This window comes from Felis catus, chromosome D4, assembly GCF_018350175.1.
Source record: "Felis catus isolate Fca126 chromosome D4, F.catus_Fca126_mat1.0, whole genome shotgun sequence".
NCBI classification, from domain to species: Eukaryota; Metazoa; Chordata; class Mammalia; order Carnivora; family Felidae; genus Felis; species Felis catus.
The window spans coordinates 44,245,588-44,266,454 of record NC_058380.1 but is presented as its reverse complement, the minus strand read 5'-3'; the positions used below and the strand labels follow the sequence as shown (position 1 = coordinate 44,266,454).

Below are 20,867 nucleotides of genomic sequence, written 5' to 3'. Positions count from 1 at the left end.
AAAGGCAAAGAGAATATTCAAAGCAGAGGTTAAGGACATAGAGACAGATTTACTGGTGGCAGAGGTGTGAGATTGAGTCAGGTCAGGCATTTTCAGAGCCACATGGAGATGAAGGTCTGGATGGTGTTGGATGACCCAGAGGCTCTGCTGAAAGGAAAAGGATACAGGATGGAATGGGAACAACCTAACAATGTGTTAGAAGTTCTTACTTGGTAGGGGCCCCCCAGGCAGTTTGCACTGATAAAGTAGGGTCCATCTTTCCAGGATAGGGGAGCACTGGGGAACCCCTTAAGTCCAGCTGGGGGTGAGGAAGGTTGAAGAAGGAGCCTTCCTCAATTCAGAGAGCGAGAGGGTTCAACCCAGCACAGGAAGACCTTTCCTACAGACATGGCCAAAGATGCAATGGCCTGCCTCAAAAGCCAGTGAGTCCCCCTCCTCTGGAGAAGCCAAGGTAGCCTCTGTTGGAAGAGTGTTCAGATAATGGACACCTTGATAGCCCTTTGAGTCCCATGTCCAAGATTCCTTCCTAGTTCCTTGTATTAAATGTGATGGCAGGCACTGGTTTAGAGTCTACTTTTGAGATTAAATCTTTTGAAAACTTGATCTTACATTTTGGGTAAGCTGCCACCAGGACTGTGGGTAGGTAGGTTCCTCGGCCACAGCTTCTGAAACAGAAGGCTTGTGTATTATTTGATCCAGTTCATAGACAAATTGTTTATTAATGTGGTTTTATATATAGGGGGCATTACAAAAGATAGCTCCTGTGAAATAGACCTTTAAAAGAATAACTACCTTCTCTTTTAGTTGCAAATACAAACTTTTAGCACAGTAAAGATTGTAACTGCAAATTAATTTTAACTATTCCGTTTAATTATAAGAAAGCATTACATGCATACAGAAGTAAAAAGCAAACACGACATAAGGGAAAGCAATAAAAATGAGTGTCCCTTTTACCCGGATTCCACTCATTCCTTAGAGTTAACCACTGTCATCTATTTTCTAACATACACGCTTTTCTTCTATACACCGTTCTCTATATCTGGCTTTTGTTTATTAGCATATAGTGGAGACGTTTCCATATCAGCACTTTCCTTATCCTTTACTAGCTACATCGTATTCTACTGCTTGCCTCTTCCATGATAGGTCCTTCCCATCAGTCCCCCTGTCAGTGGCCATTTACAATATTTCCATTTCTGTTGATTTATCCAATTATTAGAACACGACATGAGCATCTTTCCCCATATAGCCAATTCTACTGAATGGAAGATATATACATATAAAATAAATCCCTAGAATAGAAATACGAGATCAAAGCATATACACATTTCAGATTCTGAAAGCTATTGCCAAATTGCCCTCCAAAGGAATTGCACTAGCTGATGTTCCCACCAACAGTGAATGAGAGCTCCTCAAACCAACTTAATGAAGTCCCTTGAACAGTCCTTACAAAGCAGATCAGCCTTTGCATTGTAACTGCCTTCTAATTTACTGATTTCAGAAGCCAGATTTTTTTTTTTTACCAAAGTTGAGTTAAAGCCAGGGTTCAGTTATGATGGAAGTCTTTCCTCTAAATTAAATGACAAGGCTATTCTTCCTACACCGAATATCCAATTTCCACCACATCATGTGCCCCCCTTAGCACAAGACTGTTGTCATCCCTGCAGAATATCTGAAAGGTACACTGCAAGCTAACTTTCTGCCTTCCGATTACCAAAAGTGGGGAGCCCCCGTTGTGCACGGACACCATTTCCCATACCATGTTACGTTTCATTCATTCCAGGTTCATGGTTTAACTCATTCAGTCCAACTTGCCATCACCGGAGGATTTTTCTAGCCACAGATGCTCTCAGTAAGGCTGAGCCTTACCCCTCCCCAACATGTACTGCCTCGCCATTTATTAACCACATTACTTTTTTAGAGATGTATTCTTACAAGTATCTCCTGGGGCTGGATCTTAGGAAGACAGCAGCCTAGTAGGTGCATAATCAGACTAACCAGCTAGTAACTGCTGTCAGATCTGTCAGAAAGACCAAACCAGCTGCGTGGGTGAATCCACGGTCTTCCTGAAAACCAGGACCAAGGAAGTCTAATTAGAATACATCCAGTTTTTCAGACTTCATTGCGTCTTATTTTCATGATCTAAACTGTCAGCAGTAAAAGCAGAAAGATCGGACCTGGCAAGTAAAGGCAGATTTTGCCACATTGCATATGTAGAAGGTGTTAAGTTGCAGCAAAAGGCAAATTGTGGATGCTGCTTTTTGTCTATTTCTGACATCCCCAGAGCTGAAAATGCTAAGTTGCCTTCATTAGTCAAACTTGAATACTATTATTACAAGTTAATGATATAATTTCCCACCCCCATGAAGCTTTCTCTTACAAAAAAGAAAAAGTGGGAATCTGTAATACCAGGAGGCTGGCATGTTCAATTATGCATGGTAAGATTCTCTTTTGATTACATCTGAAATGAACTGAACCATGTCATTTTAGTCATGGACCACTAAGCCCTCAGTATTATTTAGTTAAGAACACTCAGCATGTGTCGGCACTTCTGTCGCAAAACCATGCTTCAAATGAGATCTACAGGCACCGGTTTACGATGTAACATTGAGGATTCCAGAAACTAGGAAATAGGAGCTCAAATCAACTGACGATTCACAGACACATGAGATCCTGGTGACAGGAGATGACGTATGTACGTGAAACAGTGGCTGCTCCTGAATAAATGCCAGCCAAATCTAAGATCTTTCATTTCACATCAGGATAAATAATTGGGTGATATATAGGCTCATCAGAAGAAAGAACTGTTTCATGCTCTGTTTTTTATATAAAAGAGTAGCCATTCAATACATATGTATTCAGCACCCACGATGTGTCAGGTGCTGTGAACAAATAACAACTTGGCCCAAATGAATACGTTAATGTCACAACCCACTTGCAGAGACACACCCAAGATACGGGCTTTGAAAACTGACTCTGGAGAGATCTTTTGCACCCATTCGGTGGTAGTGGGGCTGGATGTTGGCAAGTCTTGAGATCTGAGGCCTGCCCTATAAAGTGATTGTTTATTCGTTTATCTCTCAGATACCCACGGGGGGCAAGGGGCGGAAACACGAGAAAGACAGTCAAACCTTCCATCATCTGTCAGCCGCTACCTGGCTCAGAACTCCAAAGCTGAGATCAGAGAAACCCCTTTGAGAATTTCGAACCCCTTGGAGCCATTTGTATCCGTGTATATGAGACAGAAATTTTTGGGAAATTAAGTTCCTAAAATAATAAAGCAGGTGACCTAAAATGATAAAGAACATTAGCTCTCAAGCAGTGTCAGCCTCAGCTAAGGTCAGTAAGCTGGCTCTTTTCCTGAGACACTGTATTCTGCCATTGATCCTCGCTGTGAGTTTTTTTGGTTTGTGAAATCCCAATTTTGCCTGGGTTTGATTAGATTATATGCTTTTTAAAAAGCCTCAAAATAGATAAATATTGACTGTAAACACTATTAGAGTTTAGAGGCTTAATCACAGCATTAACCAAGAAGAGTGCCTGGTGAGTTTTCAGCAGTGTTTCTGCAGTGTTCCAGTCCTTCCTTGTTTCTCTACCCCCAGAAGGAACATAAGCTATGAATAGATTTTTATACAGCAAGTGCTGTAACCAACACACACACACACACACACACACACACACACCCTTTGTCGTTTGTGTTAATTTTGGTATATTCATAAATACTTATTGAGGACCAGCCTAGGAAGTAGGCATTGGGGAGCAGATGAAAAATGGTAGCCCTATCCAGCTGGTTGGAGAGAGGTCAGTAGAATACCTCTGAGGGTCTATGATAACTGGTATGATAGGATGGATATCAGTGCTGTGATAGAGAAACGTACCAGGGTGCCTTGCCAGCCCAGGAAAGGAATTCAGGGAAAGTTTCCTGAAAGATGAGATGCTTTGAAGCAGAGTCTTAAAAAGGAGTGAGACATGCAAATAACAAGTGTGGAGCATTCCAAGCCACAAGAAGTGTAACTTCAAAACTGGGAGATCAGTCAAGAGACTATAACCAACATCCACACTGGAAATGTTGGATCTAAAGTGTTCAAAAGTAGACTCTGAAGGAGTTGGTAACTAATTGAATGTGGAGTACAAGGGGGACCTCTAAGATGGCTAGAAAACACTGTGAGTGAGAAATCACCAGTAGAAAGTGCAAGCAGATGGACACATTCCTAGGAGGAAGACGATGGGTGGGAGTGGCGGGCATGTTGAGTTTTACTGTGAAGGGGACTTGCAAGTGAAGTGTTCAGAAGTCCATTGGATAAGAGGATCAGAGCTAGAGATCTGAATTTGGGAATCACTGATATTCAGGTGGAGGTCCATTGGGTTTTTTGGCAGAATGTGGGGGTGGGGGACAGGGAGCGAGGAGGGAGCCTGAGGAATAGTGTGACACCTAAGTGTCACTCTCAGGAGTCCTAGAAAATCAGTTTGGACTGGGATGAAGAATATCAGATGCACTGAGAGACCCAGTCATGTGGAGGCAAAAGTGGCCAAGGGTGGATTCAGTGAAGCAATGCTAACAAAGGCCGGGTGCACGGTGAAGAGGTGAGCAAAGGAGCCCCGGGGACCCAGAGGTACCAGCATAGGCTGACCTCTCCAGAGGCTTGGCTGTGAAGGGAAGGCAAGTGAGGGCAGTGCCAGCAGGAAACCTCAAGTCAAGAGAAAGGTTCCCAGTGGAGAGACTTAACCATGATTATATGCTGAGGGGAAAAGGAAGGACTGAAGACTCATAGTGAGTGAGTAGGCAAAGGCACGACAGAGTCAAGGAACTGGAATAAAGGACAAAAATCTCAATCTTTAAGATACCAACTTTTGAAAAGCATTGGAAATCTTCCAAAATATTTATGAAAGCATTCCATGTTTCCACTGATAAGGTGACCCTGCTAGGGAGTTGATAGGATCAGTTCACATGCGGACAGATCCATTCTTTACAGTTGATTCCAAAGGTCATTCTTCTGGAAAATCCTTTTTTAAAGCCTTCATAAGGAAATCTGGCTGCTTCAATTCATTGTATGATGGCCAGCCGTTGAGATACAATTATGTATATATTCTCATTAATTACAGAAACTAGTCCTATGATTAGATCTATAAAAATAACTACAACCAAATTATGTTGATTACCTTATTATATGGTTCATTCACAGAATATTTACTAAAGACATTTTACAAAATACTTTATTACAATACTGGTTTAAATTCCATTATCAATGTAGTCGTAACAACCAGTTTTACATGATGTTTCACAAAAATTAGAAAAAATGATTTAGAGGTTGTGCTTCAAAAATAAATTTAAGAATAAATAAACTCTATGTTCTTGGCATTTTTGCTTAAGATGAAAAATTTTGTAATGTTTTCCTTTCAAGAATAAAAATCAGGGTGCACCTGGCTGGCTCAGTCATTAGAGCATGTGACTCTTGATCTCAAGATCATGAGTTCAAGCCCCATTTTGGGCATAGAGCTTACTTTAAAAAAGAAAAGAAAGAAAAGAATAAAAATCAGGCCAGATCCTGTGAGGTGAATAATCTGCTCCATGAGGACAGTTTTTAGAATGGAAGAGGAGTTTATTCCTTCAAGCTGCTGAGTGGTATCTTGTATCTTGGAACTTTCCCTATTCTCTGAGTTTCCATACCCTTCTGAGAAGGCCCCCACCATCATGAATCTTAAGTCCTTGTTTTTTGTCTCTCTGTCTCCAGGCTGTGACTCTACAAGGGCACCAGCTAGATTTATCTTATTCACCAAACACTGCCTGGTACATAGCACGGGTCTGGTTCATATTTACAGAGTGGATGATTGTTTGTGATCCGTACTCACTTGAAAGCAAAGCTCACATTCCTAAGAGAGCTGATGTAGGGAGAACTTCACTGGAATTCAGTGAGTGCATACACTGTGCCAGGCATCATTCTAAGATGCTTGTTGAGGGATAAAAGATGGTGAGAGAAGGTCCCTTCCCCAGAGCAACCTGCTATCTGATGGGAAAGCAGACATGTGAGCAGCCAACTGAAAGAAATAAGCACTACGATGAGGTATAATCAAAGTGCCATGGGAATGATGGATTTCCACTTGGGAAGGGGGGTGTGAACATCATTAGATACCTTCAGGTTGGGCCTTCAGTGAGGCCTTAACAAACGAGAAGCATTTTAATGAACAAGGAGGAGCCAAAGCCCCCTTTTCAACCTTCTGTGCCTTCTTCTGTGCTCTCTGTACCTCCTCTGTGTTGCACAGGCCCCTCTCAGCACCTACTTTGCCAGCCCTGGTGATGTGCAGAAAGAGGATGACTGGCATGCCCCTGGACTGTGGACACCTAGTCCACCCCATTTTCTCCTATTTACCTTCAGAAAGTTCCTGGGATTCCACATGTAGACTCAGTCCCACTGGGGCCTTGGGTTTGCATAGACCTGGAAGGATTTACTTCGGGTCATTAGCCAACAAGAAACATATTAAGGAGTGGTTGCCTCAACTGCTTGCCTGGAAACCCAAACACAATGATTTATCAAGCCCTACAGGGCTCTGGGGATGCCATAGGGAACAAAACCAATGGAAAGCCCTCCCCTCATGGAGCTTGGCTGCTAATGGAAAGCAACAGATAATCAATAGTAATGATGATATAGTATATTAGATGGCGATAAATATTTTAGAGAAAACAAGCTGGGGATAGGAAGTGCTGGAGAGAGAGAGGCTGCAGTTTTAAATAGGCTGCTCAGAGAAGCCTCTGAGAAGGTGAGATTTGAAGAAATACTTGAAGGAGTTGAGAGAGTGAACTCAATGGATCTCTGGGGGAAGAACATTCCAGGTAGGGGGACCAGCAAATGCCATGGCTCTGAGGTGGGACACCAAGGAGGCCAGCATGGCTGGAGCAGAGTGAGACTGGAGAGAGGGAAAGGATGAGGCAGGGCAGCCTAGGTGGCTAAACCTCCTTACAGGTCCTTGTAACGACCTTGACTTTCACCTTGACCTGGAGAGCCACTGCAGGATTTTGTCCAGAGGAATGACATGATCTGATTGATCACGAAGGATACCAGGATGAGACCGGCCTGGGAGACTGGTTAGTAGACCAGCAAGGTCACTGCTGAGACCAGGGGGGGAGGAAGGAGAAGTGGCCAGATTCTGAAATATTTTGGAAGTAGAGATACCAGACTTGCTGATAGATCGCATGTGGGCTGCGAGAGAAAGAGAGAAGCCCAGGATAGCCCCAAGGTCAGTGTTTGCTTATTGCCACATCAGTTACATTGCATCCCTCCTCAGAGTGACGATGGCCTCTCTGACTTGAGTCTGTGATTCCAGAGGGAAAAAAAGGCAATGAATAAACAGGAGGAACATTCAGCTGCACTTTTGCTTTTTAAGCTACCTGCCAAGTCGTAAACTTCAAAGACAGAGATAGGAAAGGCAGGCACTGAAAACACAAAAATAGATTTCAAAACACTGTGTTCAAGTTTTGCCTTCTGTTTCATTTTTTTCTTTTCTTCTCCCAAATCAAGGTCTGTTCACTGAAGTGTGTGTGTGGCTGCTCCCATTTGCATCTATATATCTCTTTTGTCCCATCTCTTCTGCGTTGCTGATGCTCCCAATGTTCCGTAGGAGCCAGGACCTAATTGATCACCAACCCCAAGGGTTCTTTTGTAACACCGCCTATTACAGGCTTGGTGAGAAAGAGGTGAAGGAATTTCCTGGGACTGTTTTGATTAATTAACAGCTGAACAGAAATGAAATCCATTGCTGTGCAGCTTGGGGCTTCTCTTTCACGTCTGGGTGATAGGGTCAAGGATTTTGATTCCTGATTGGTTTTCCAAACTTGTTCTTATTCACATTAGGGCCTTACACTCTGATCTTTTCTTCTGCTCTTCCCTGCCACCCCCTCAACACACACTCCCTTGCGGATATTCAGCTGGTATTCTTTTGCAAACTTCAGGACAGGCTAAACTATATTAAAACTGTGTACTAGGTTTTGACGTAGGTGCCTCACGATTTGAACAGAGTTTGCTATTTCTGAGATTTTAAGTATACAAATATCTGTCGCTGTGTAAAAATACAACACTTCGAGGCTTTGCACTACAACAGAGTGTATTTTTTAAGGTTGCCTTAAAACATGTAAAAAAATCACTCCTGCCCTCACTTTGAAAAGTACCCCAAAATGTCTTCATTCTTCATCCCCAGGCACAGGGCTGCAGTTGTTTCTGACATCTGTCCCTCTGTGTCAACCCTAACACCAGCGTGGAGTCCATGCCTCAAATAGTTTATGGAAGTGGCCCCTTTACTGCCAAGGTCTCCTGCACCAGAGGCTGCTAAACATGAACTCTGTTGTGAATATCACTCTTTTTCTTCTCAGTACTTCATCAGAAGGATGTCCTATCATTCCTCTCCATAATAATAACCATTTCAGAGTGACAATTCCTTTACTGTATATCAGAGCCCATCTAAACACCTGATGCATATTAACATGTTGAGCCTTCCAACAGCTGTATGAGAAGGGTGTTCTTATTATCCCTGTTTTAAAATTCTGAGCCTGAGACACAGGAGGTAATACCCTTGTGCACCGGAAAGGTCTTGGAGCACACAGATCCATTGTGCAGCCGTAATTCCTTGCCTGCACTCTGTCCCCACAGGTGATGGGAGAAGACTGATCATCATCTTTCCATTTTGAGATTGCAAAGATATCAGTGTTTAAGACACAGAACGTCAGCTCTGTCACCTTGACCTTCTCCATCTCAGGAAGGTGTAAAGTGATCCTTTTCCTAATCGGTTTGGAACTGACTCGGGAGGCCTCACTGAAACCTGAACACCAATCCAACTAGGCTTAGATGTCAGGTGAGGGTGTAGCTAATTCTCCAGACTCACATGTCTGGACTGATAGAGAAGATGCCAGCGTTTCTCCTAAGGCAGCTCAGGGCCCTATCACCTTGACCCTGTGGTTTTCGTTACTTTTTCTTTTTCCTCTCATTTACAGATTTCTTCTGATGCCACGCGTCATGATAAGCCCCTTGCACACATTTTCTCACTTAAGCTTTGCATCGGACTCATGAGCCAGTGCCGTAGGAATCCCTGTTTAACAGATGGAATCCCTGTTTAACTCACCCAGCAGAGCCAGTGAAAGAGGCAGGGTTTAAACCCAGATCCACCTTTGAACCCAGTCATGTCCAAAATTTAACCACAATACTGTGCTGTCCCAAACACACACACACACACACACACACACACACACACACACACACACCCTACTGGGTGTTCTGCCCAGCTTGTGGCTTCAGGCTAAACAGGTCCTGAACGTGCCATGCCTTCCCACCCCGAGGCCCAGAGGGTCTTTGAGAATCACAGCTTCTGCGCTGGCTTCTGCCCCAGAGACCTCATGCTTTCTCTTGTCTGGCTAGCCATCCTCACATCTTTTCTCAGGGGGTGCCCTGTGGCAATCCCTGGCATGTCCGTTGGGCTAAAATGGGCATGCCTGGCTTTGTCAGGCTCTGCCCCACCACCCTCCAGGAGGATACCTGTGTGTTGAATTCCGAAGGTGGTATTTCACTGCTGCTTTTCTCGAAAGGACTCTTGGAGGGAAAATCCTTTTAGGCCACTGAGCAGCCATTGTCAGCACTGGGAATGCAGAATGGTAATCAGGTCATGCTAACTGGGACGAAGGTTGAATTTCAAAAGTTGCAGAGGTGAGTGGGAAGGAGAGATCCCAGCCAGCCTCTGCAGCTTTGTCCTGTTGCCCCTAGGGCTAAGCCCCAAGAGAACAAATAGAGCTAATCCCTCCCACCTTTCAGAAGCTTAGAAAGTCCCAAGTGCTGCTGCAGTGGGAAAAGTACAAACACACTCTCTAGAAAGCCCTCGCTGACCTGTAAAAACGTTCAGGACCCTATGAAATCCCAAGTCTAGAGTCATTTCCTACCCTATGCTCCTAGCCTCCCTTTAGAGGATTTGGGAAAGCCAGCCCATGAGTGGCTGTGGCCAACACCGTGGCCGAACCCTTCCATGCTTTTGGGTCCCTTTTACTATCATTTCTCCCTGGTATACATCTAAGCTCTGAAAAATACTCCTGTAACCACAAACAAGATGTGATTAGCTGTTTTCTATCAAATAGTTTCTCTGCCATGATTCATGACTTTGGGGGCATTCCTGGGGTCGGGTTATTTCAGATTACGTTCCCACAGGTTTATTTGTCTCTTCTTCTGAATGTTTCCTGCTTTCTTACTATTTTTTTAAGTAATTTTTAAACAGCAGCATTTGATCCTTTTCATCTCACAGAGATCCAGGAGGTTCCAAGTTCAAAGAATGACCCTGAAACCACTGAACGGTTTGATTAGTAAGAGCATTCTCTCCTATAATGTTTCAGAACTTGCCTTTTCCATCTCCTGAACTTTTTAGCAAATGATGTGAGGACATCTTGGAATTGTCTTCCACGAGAAGTACCACTCTTCAGGCTTAAGGCTGCAGAGTATGGACAGCCACGGCAAATAAGTATGGCTTCATTATTTGTCTCATCTCCAGATGAGACGAGGTTTGGCAGCCAGGACAGTGGCTCGCATCAACACTGCCTCAGCAACGTCCAGGCAATCACAGCCCCCTGCCTCCCTCCTCCCTCCTTCCTCTTCTCATTTTCATTCTTTTCTTAGTCCCTTTTGCCTCCTCCTTCTCCTCGGCCCCAGGCTTTCTTTTCTTCCCCCTTTTCTTCTCAGAATTTCTCTCAGAAACTAAATAGAAACAGCCAAACTCAAAACACCTTTCAGCGTGGTGAACCTAACGCTCACCTTCAACATCCCTCAAGGATGGACGTCATGCCTAGCACCTCCTCCTTTTTTCTCATTCTTTCTGAAGCCCAAGCCACATCCTAACCTACTTTGTTCTGGGTAATGGTTCCTTTCCTATTTCCTTCGAGAGGGTGCGCTCTGGTGCACATTCATTGCCTACACTGAGCCACTCTCATCCTAGAGACTGCCTTTGCAGTAGCAAGGTGTCTAGGCCTATGACTGATGGAGCTTGGAAGCAGAAAGGGCTCCATCCTGTGTCACCTTCCCCATTGGCATCAGCTGATCCCACTCTAGTTTACGGCTTCTATCACCACCACCCCCCGCCCCCAGTGACGCAAGTCACTACTTTGGCGACACCCCATGATTTCCATCCTTGAGGAAGGGAGGCTAAGTTTAGGATGCCAACCTGCCATGGCCCATCCTAGGAAAAGAGACTCTCGAAGAGAAACATTTGGGTTTTGCTTGGGTTTGGTTCACTTTTTGGTCTGACTAGAGAAGCAAAATGAGATCTTCTGCAATACGCTGCTAGAGAATCCAGCCAACGCAAATGCCTACTGAGAAAATTGTAGAGGTTGTGGTGTCTTGAAGGACTCGTCATATCTGAATCTAGGCAATAACCAGTCAGTTTAAAATGAGGCTCCTTTGGGGCGCCTGGGTGGCGCAGTCGGTTAAGCGTCCGACTTCAGCCAGGTCACGATCTTGCGGTCTGTGAGTTCGAGCCCCGCGTCGGGCTCTGGGCTGATGGCTCGGAGCCTGTTTCAGATTCTGTGTCTCCCTGTCTCTCTGACCCTCCCCTGTTCATGCTCTGTCTCTCTCTGTCCCAAAAATAAATAAACGTTGAAAAAAAAAATGAGGCTCCTTTGTGCCTTGAATGTTCTCGGTGGGGGTGGGGGGCGGGAATCAAGGACTAAAAGAGAATGTACTACGTTTCACTAATTTCTACATTTTTGCATGCTTTTTGTTTCCTGTGCTTGTTGCATGCATTTAACCATTAACTATGTCAATAATGGAGAAGAAATTAAGTGTTATTCTTGTGGTATAGTCTGTTTTAAATAACTGTTTTGAGAATTTTGAGTGTTTTTTCCAGCACCTTTCCCTAAGCATCCCATCACTGACAGACATTACTTGCTCTGCTCAGTTGATCATTCTTTGCCCTGAATCCCCAGATGGAATCCGTTGCCTCCTTGATGCTTTAATCGCAGCTGACTCAGCTCATTCAGAAAGCTGGGATGCATGCTCCCAACTCATTTAGACTCTTCGATGTTAATTAAGATAGATGGTTGAACAACTCAAAGGACCCTTGGGCTTGGATTTCCATTGTCACAAGCCAATTCTGAGATGAACATTTAATTCCAGAGTAATGGTTGTGTCTCCAGAGCATCTCTGTGTCTTTGGAGTTGTTTTGGATCTCAGCAGGAGGGGGAGTTTTAGTGATGATTGGTGCCTTCATTTATTTTGTAAGCAATTGGAAGGGAGGGAAAGAGGTCCGAGTCAAACCTCCCAACTATGGTCTGGAAGCTTGAGATTCTCACACAGATTTGGGCTAAAGAATCCACAAAGGTAAGAAAGTACCCTTCCTGTAGGGTATAGGGCATTTGGGTTGAGCAGAAAGTTGTGGTCGCTGCTACCGTGCAGCATAACGGAGGAAGCCACATGCGTGTTGCACCAATGCTTCGCCATTTTCCACAAGCCCCTCACTTTGTCTTCCTCCTCACTGTGTCTCCTTTCCACTGCTTTCTCTTGCTTCAGGGAGGTTCAGAGAAAAGGCTTCTATTCTCCACAAGATCGCCAAGAAGAAATGCCAGGTGGATGAGAACGAGAGGCAGAACGGGGCTGCCAATCACGTGGGTGAGTGCAGAGAAACTTCATCCCATGCCTTTTCTGGAGTGCATGGAGGGGAGCAGAGATGGAGGACCCAGCATGGGCACCCTTGACTTAGTGCAGATGTGCAACCCTGCAGCTCAGCCCATTCCTGGGTGTCAGGAAGAGCCCATTTCCCATGCGGGGTACAGGACATGAATGGATGCACTGTGTCACCTGCATTAGGGGACTCCAAAAAGAGTAAATGATTCTATGAGGAACCAAAGTAAAAATCAGCTTCTATCCAGGCATTTCGCTTGAAGAGTAGAAAATCACTTCATTTCAGGAATTCCACATAAAGAGGATACACACACACACACACACACACACACACACACACACATACACACAGACACACACATACACACACACCTGTCATTTAATGTTTAACAAAAGGTGAAATTCTCCTTTCTGAAATTCTTGCCTGGTAACCAGATACTTATACTGTAGACTTATGATCTTACCCACCCCACACCCGCTAAGTTACCAGATGGTTCACTTGGTCACCCCTAAACTGAGTGACAGGGTCCCTATGAGACAGTCCCACCTCTCCTTTCTTAAGAATTCGGCAATACTAGCCCAGGTCTTTTTTGGCTGACTTTTTTCTGAGCACCTGTGTGACCAGATCGTGACACTCAGACATCTTATTTTAACTTGGAACATGATGTTCCTCCTCTCCTGTCTGCAACTATAATATAACTCACTAATTCCAAATTCAAACTAAATTTAACCTAATCTGTATCTATGCTACAAACGATGCTATTGCCCAAGAAACTGCAGTTATCTGCAGACAAAATTCAGCAGTGTTGCACTCAAAATATATAACATTCCTTAGAAGAGTTTCTGCCTCCCCTGTTATCCTGACTTCTAGCTCCGGGAAAATCTTTGGCCAAGAAACAGTTAAGATTCCATTGGGTATGAAAAGATAAACTTGGGGACGCCTGGGTGGCTCAGTCAGTTAAGTGTCTGACTTCGGCTCAGGTCACGATCTCACGGTCCGTGGGTTTAAACCCTGTATCAGGCTCCGTGCTGATAGCTCATAGCCTGGAGCCTGCTTCAGATTCTGTGTCTCCCTCTCTCTCTGTCCCTCCCCTGCTCATGCTCGCTCACTCTCTCTCTCTCTCTCTCTCAAAAATAAATTAAAAACATTAAAAAGAAAAGATAAACTTGAAGGGAATAAGCTGAGTTGTTAAATGTCATGTGCAGGAGGTTTTCTCCTTACCTGTTCATGTCCATTCTCAGACATCTTACTTCCTCTTTGGGACCTGATAATCCCATGTTAGCCGCGGTCAGGTTTGGCCATTGCAGGCTGGTCTTAAAGTTGTCTCACTTCAACCAATAGACACCCCAAAGCCAAGTTTCAGTATTTCCTGAGGTTTTAGTATTTGGTATTTTTAATAACTGGACCAAGCATATTGGGATTAACCGGCAGGGTCACACACAGCAGAACATCACGTACACAACACTGTCACTATTAAAAACATGGAAAGTTGAAATAAATTTGAGTGTCTGTGGCTTTCCATGTTTAAATATATCTGTGCCTCTGGGGGCATCTGGGTGGCTCAGGTGGTTAAGCGTGTGACTCTTGGTTCTGGCTCAGGTCACGATCTCCTGGTTCGTGAGTTCGAGCCCCGTGTTGGGCTCCATGCTGACAGTGCCAAGCCTGCTTGGAATTCTCTCTCTCCCTCTCCCTCTCCCCCCCTCCCCTGCTCGCTCTCTCTGTCTCTCCCCACAAGCAAATAAATAAACTTAATTAAAAACGATTTATGCCTCTGTGTTCCGCAACTGAGTACGTGAATAAACAAATACTTCCCCGTGATTTCCGAAATTTGGCCACTTCAAAGTCAATAGTTTTTATGTGACGACAAAAATATCTTCCAGCGGAAGTTACTAGGGGGAAAAAAAAACATTCTGACACTCTGTGAGCAGTCTGGTGCTGCTCAGATCTGATGCTGATGAGCATTACGATATTCCTGGCGACCGTGGCATTGAACCACACAGCCTCATTGTCTCCTGAAATCTGAGAATTACCAAGCACAGCCAGGGGGCCTAAATACCTTTATACTTCCCTCCCACTGAAGTCATTGGCAGACCTTGGTAGCGCCTGATGACAGATCACCTGAGGTGCTCCTCTGAGCCCGGAAAAAATAAATCTTGTAGCGCAAGGCAGTTACTGTGATAACGATCAGATGGTTTACCCGTCTCTGTTCCAGCACTGTGCTAAGTGCTTTTTATGCATTTTTAAATTTAATTTTCATAGGCGTGTCCTTTCATTGCATTGTTGTCAGTAGTCGCGGTGTTAGTACATCACTCCGGTTTCACAGACGAGGAAGCTAAATCGCAGAGAAGTTAAATTATTTGCTAAGGGTCCCATAGCATGAGCAGTAGAGCCAGAGTACGAACCTGGGCCGGCCTGTGATGTCCAGCGTCCCAGAGTCCAGTGACCCCGAAGACACTTCTCAACTCCCAGAGGAAATCTGGAATCTGTGCTTTGTGACCTGCGGCTTCATGCTAGGGAGACGTTACCTCTCGCTTAGGAATGACCGACTTTGGCCTCTGTGTCTTGTTCAGCTTCCTCTTGCCTTGCTTGCGATAGGATGCCCAGGGGGGGCACGTGCTGAGTCGCATTCTGCAGGCTTTTTGAGAAGGCCAGGCTCTTGACCCTACCCCCACCACCTAGACTTCAGCAGAGCTGTGCGCTCCCAGAGCCTAGAGAATTAGAGCCAGAAGCAGTGGGCCTTAAGGTCAACCGGTGGAACCCCCTCGGTTTTTTTTTTTTTAATTTTTTTTAATGTTTATTTATTTTTGAGAGAGAGAGAGAGAGAGAGTCAGAGCATGAGCAGGAGAGGGGCAGACAAAGAGGGAGACACAGAATCAGAAGCAGGCTCCAGGCTCTGAGCCGTCAGCATAGAGCCCGATGCAGGGCTTGAACCCACAAACCATGAGATCGTGACCTGAACCGAAGTCAGACACTTAACCAGCTGAGCCACCCAGGCACCCCTGAACTCCCTCATTTTACAGCTAAGGTTCCTGAAACCTGGTGGAAGGGGGAGACTTGCCTAAAATGGCAGCCCGATAGTGGTGGAACAGAGCCTAGGACCCAAGTCTCCTGGGGCCCTAGCCAATAAATACCCCTTCCAGAATGTGATACAAAAGAAAAGAGCCTGTTGTTAAAAATATATAGGAGGGGTGTGGTCTTGGGTATAAATAGTAGTATGTAGACTGAGCATGATTTTGGTGAAAACATGTCTGTGTTCATGTTCTTGAATGGCTACTTGGTGAATTTGCCTAGTCTAGAGAATGCACACCATGGGAACTGAAAGGGCACTCAAGATGTCAGGCCAAAGTAAGAGAGCCAGAGAGCTATTAAAGAGAGGAAGAACACTGATTTGCTAAAAGATGTTGGGGAGAATGGGAAAAATCCTCTGTCATTTGGCACAACCCTAACCCCAGGCCTCACCACCCCTCTGGCCTGACATTTTAGGATGTTCTTTCCCATGTGGCTCTTACCCCCCATTGACTCCATTTGCTTTCTTTGTGTGTGTCTGAATTATATCACAGAAAAAATCGAGCTCCCAAACAGCACCAGCACAGAGGTTGAAATGACACCAACCAGTGATGCTTCAGAACCTGTGCAAAATGGAAATCTCTCCCACACCATGGAAGCCGCAGAAGCCCAGGTATGGCTTTTTTCCATTGGTCTTCTGGGCCACTGCTCCTGCTGCTGCCTTAACGTAGATGCACAGGCCCCACGCTCTCCTCGGAGGCCCAAGCTCCTGACAGGGCGGATATCGGACAGAATCATTTCTCTTTGTATTTCTCAGTACCAGCAAAGGGCCCTACCTGTGTCAAGCTCTTGGTTTATTGAATGAACACATATGTTATCTAAGCCACTGTTTCTCAGAGTGAGAGTGGCGGCCTCATACATTTAATCTCCTGGAGGTAAAAATGCAGATGAAACAGAAACTGGGGAAACGGCACCCAGGTATCAGCATTTTTAACTCACTTTCCAGGTGATTCTTAATAAATGATAAGGTCTGATGGCTGTTGCAGTCTAATCCTTTCTCTGTGTCTTTAAGATCAAGATTCAGTAACAGGGAAACTACAGCCATCATGCCTCGGTTAACCCTCTTGGACCTTCCCTGTCTCTGCAATAGAAATTAACCAATACTCTGGCCCATTCCACCGCAGATTTGGTACTAGGCACTTTACATATGATACGGCCTTTCAGCGTCACAACTGAAGGTATAGGCCTTTACGGTCTTCATTTTACACTTGAGGAAGCTAAGGCTTGACAAGATGAACTGGTTCATCAGTGTTACCTAGCTAATAGGTGGGTAGTTGAGCTGAGATTCAATCTCAGGACCATCTAAATACAGCGTCTGCACAATTTCCACCCCGTGGCACTGCTTCTGAACCCCAGTAATTCACAAAAGTAAACAGAACCACCCAGAAGTAAATGATGCTTGCCAGATTTCTGGCTCTCATCCTCATCAAGTGAATCAGAAATTCTAAGGCAGAGAGCCCCAACTCGCATTTTAATCAGGCACCCTAGATCAGCGGTTCACAAACTCAGATGTGTTTACAAAGTTCCTGGGGGATCATATTAAAATGCAGCTTGTGATTTGTCAGGTCTGGAGTGGTCCCGGAGTCTGCAATTCTAACGAGTCCCTTGGTGATTCTGCTGCTGCTGGTGCAAGGGCCACACTTTGAATAGCACTGCTCTAAAGTTTGTGACCTACTTCTCTAGATAGAATTTTCGCAATGAGCTGAAAAGTTACACAGTGCCCACAAATAGAAGCCAGACTACAACAAATCTATTTCAGCATTCTCTCCTCCTTTATACCAGGATACACTCTGTAATGGAGCCTGTTCCTGGGGGGGGGGGGGGGGGGGGGGGCTAATTTTGCCTGTTGCCCTTATTCCCTAAAAGAATATGCAAGAAAAGTCTCTTCACTTAATGGAAATGGTAAAGATGTTGGGCACCATTTCATGTACCTATTGGTCATTTGTATGTGTTCTTTAGAAAAATATCTAATGCAGGTCCTTTGCCCATTTTTTAATCAGTTGTTTTTTTTTTTTGCTATTGAGTTGTAGGGGTTCTAATATCCAAAATATATCATTAGCCCCTTATCAGATATAGGGCTTGCAAATATTTTCTCTCATTCCATACATTGCCTTTCATTCTGTCGATGACTTCCTTTGTTGCGCTTTTCACAAGATATACATATATCAAATGACCACGTGATACACCTTAAATAGATACCATTTTCTTCTGTCGGTTACACTTCAGTAAAGCTGGAAAAGAAGTAACTAAAGAAATGATAAAGAAATGGAGCTCCTTTTTCCCTGTCTCGTCCGCCTTCTAGGCTCTCGCCCTTCTGTCCAGAGCCCTGTGGTCCCTCCGCATTAGCTCAAGGGTAAGCTAGCGAGCAGCTTACGTCCACATGGATCAGCAGCGTGCGGCAGTGGGAGGCAGGCCCCAAGGACATCTGGCTGCCCTTGGGGATGGCACGGTCACAGGTGTGCCGAGGGCAGCGTAGCCATCGTGCCTCTCCATCTGGCTGGCAGAGGGACATCTGTGACCCCCACGAGGAAGCACCTTGCTATAGGGGAGAGAGAGAGAGCCCCACCTGACCCCTCTCTGAGCAGAGCTGTGCCCCCAGGTGTCACGCAGGGAAACAGGACAGATTTGTGTACCACCTCAAGGGCAAGCAGACCTCCAAAGGGCCACCCCACCAGCTGGCTGCAGGATAGCGGATTCACCAGGAGCGTGTTACCTCATCCACAAGTTACAGATAATAATGGTGCCAGCCTCGCTTGGGTTATTAGGAGAGTTACATAAGATAATGTATGTAAAGCGCTTAGCACAGAGCTAAATGCTGCTCTTTATGTTGTTACGTGCCCGTACTTACCACATAAATCCCATCCAAGGTGTTCCTTCCCTGAAGGAACTCATTTAGGTAAAATGAAAATGTAATATACATAAATAGGTATAGATGGATATAGATGAACACACGCATACACATAAACGTATGTAGACACACACACACACACACATATATAATGTTTGGGGGCATTTAGGATATAATAAATAAGTGAACATTTGTGGTAAGTAATTATAGCCCAGGGTGATCACAGAGCTCTGTACCGAGGGCTCTGGGAACCTGCCGGAGGAAGAAGGTGACACTAACAAGGGAAAGTGTAAAAGCTTCATGGAGGAGGTAACATTTGACTGTATTGATGGGTGCATGGAAGTTTGTTGCTCAGAGGAGATGATAACAAGTGCAAAGGTGTAAAATCTGAAGAGGGAAGCTCATGTTTAGTGATTGGTGAGAAAGCCGGTGGACCCGGGAACTGAAGTACAAGGTGAGGAGTGAGGAGAGGTCCACCAGGAAAGGTAAATTGGGCAGAAACTCTGCAGCTGTTCAATCAGAAAATTTTCAGGTATCACCTCATATGTATCAGGCACTGTGCTGGGTACCGGGGATGCCCACACCAGAGAATTTACAAATACAAACCAAGATATACTTATAGATGACCATAAGGGCCATGAAAAAAATAAAACATGGTGACGTGACGGAGGGCTAGTAGAGGTTCCCTGTAGGTTGGGAGACAAGGGAGGACCTCACTAAGGAAGTGGCATTTGAACTGAGGCTGAACTCCAAGGAGACGGCCAAGGAATCAGCACCCATGGGTGCTGGTGTGGCTGGTGAGGGGGAAGCAGAGGGAGCAGAAGAGGGTGGTGGTGATGAGGTTGGACAGGAGAGCCAGGCAGAGCTGGCTCACCTTGTAGACCATGGTAAGGAAGTTGACTTCCTTCTAGGGCAGCAACACACCATTGGAGGTTCCCAGATGTGATCTGCACTTCTAAGAAATCCCTGGGGCTGCACTGCTGTGAGAAGAGTAGATTTGGGGCAAGAGGGTCATATGTCAATAGTGGAGTAAAGGGGTCGCTGCAGGAGTTGAGGCTCAGAGCTGATGGCGGCACGGACCAGTGCAGTAGACATGAAGGTGTGGAGAAATACATGGATTGTGAAGGGTATCGTAGGCACCGCCAAGCACTCTAGACTTTACCCTGTCGGGAGTGGGGAGCAACAGAGGGTTTAAAGGAAGCACTGACGGTGTCAGATTTGTATGATAGGACAGTGCCCTCAGGGTGGTCGGGAAGTGGCCAGAGTGAGGGAAGATTGGATAGAGGGCAGCAAGGTAAGAGTCTGTTGGTTCAAGGATCAGCAAACTATGGTCCGTGGCCGAATCCGGCCTGCAGCCTTTTTTAATTCAACCCATGAGATAAGAATGCTTTTGCATTTTTAAAGGTTTTTTTTTGAAAAAGCACTAGCAGCATATGTGACAGAGACCATATGGACCACAGAGCCTAAAATATTTACTATCTGGCCCTTTACAGGAAAAGTTTGCCCCCCCCTCCCAGACCATCTGCAGTCTTTCAAAAAAAAAAAAAAAAAGAAAGAAAGAAAGAGAATGAGGAAGCCCTTCATGTACTGATACGGAATGATCTTCAATATATGTTCAATGAAAAAGGCATAATGCCAAATCGTATCCAGTGAAGTATATTTGTATGAGGGGGGAACAAAAGAATGGAAGTAACATAAGTTTTTTCTCGGGACACTGTTGAAAACACTGGTCATGCTGACTACCTCTTAACCAGGGCCTGGGGGCGGGGGGTGGGAGGGAGGATGAGGAGCCAGTGTGGCAGAGTCTTTTCAGTATGCACCTTTCTGAAGCTTTTAAATTTTGAATCAGTTAACTGTATTCCCTATTCCAAAAAAAAAAAAAAAAAGCAACAATAATAAAAATAATAATGGGTTAAATTAAAACAGAATCGGTTTAATGGTTTGAGATGAGAGACCATGGAGACGGATCACATGAATTCAAATCCCTGATCTGCCTCTTACGTGCTCTGTGACATTAGCCAAGTTACTTAACCTCTCTGTTCTCCATTTTCCTTCTCTGTGAAGGAAGGATCATAATCCTATTTCATAGCATTGTTGTGAGAATAAAATGCTCTTAGAACAGCTCTTGGCCCATAGAAAACACTGCCTGGGTGTTTGCCATTATTAGCAGTACTCAGTATAACTCAAAAACTGGTATTACGTAGCCCAGGTGGCAAGGCCTTAGACCAGGTGTTGGCTGTGGCGTGGATGGCAGGGGCTGGATTTGAGAGCCGTGTCTGTCGTGGAATTGAGAAGAACTGGTCACAGAGAGTGAACAAGA

General features: G+C 45.0%; 1 protein-coding gene across 7 annotated transcripts in view; it reads left to right on the top strand.

Moving 5' to 3' along the window:
* SLC24A2 (solute carrier family 24 member 2) overlaps positions 1 to 20,867 on the top strand; it is a 251,515-nt gene that overhangs the window by 186,330 nt on the left and 44,318 nt on the right. For all 7 annotated transcript variants that reach the window (XM_023242351.2, XM_023242348.2, XM_023242350.2 and 4 more), the window contains 2 exons: positions 12,522 to 12,620; positions 16,194 to 16,312. In XM_023242351.2, the coding sequence (XP_023098119.1) occupies positions 12,522 to 12,620; positions 16,194 to 16,312 (218 nt within the window). The remainder of the gene's footprint in view (positions 1 to 12,521; positions 12,621 to 16,193; positions 16,313 to 20,867) is intronic.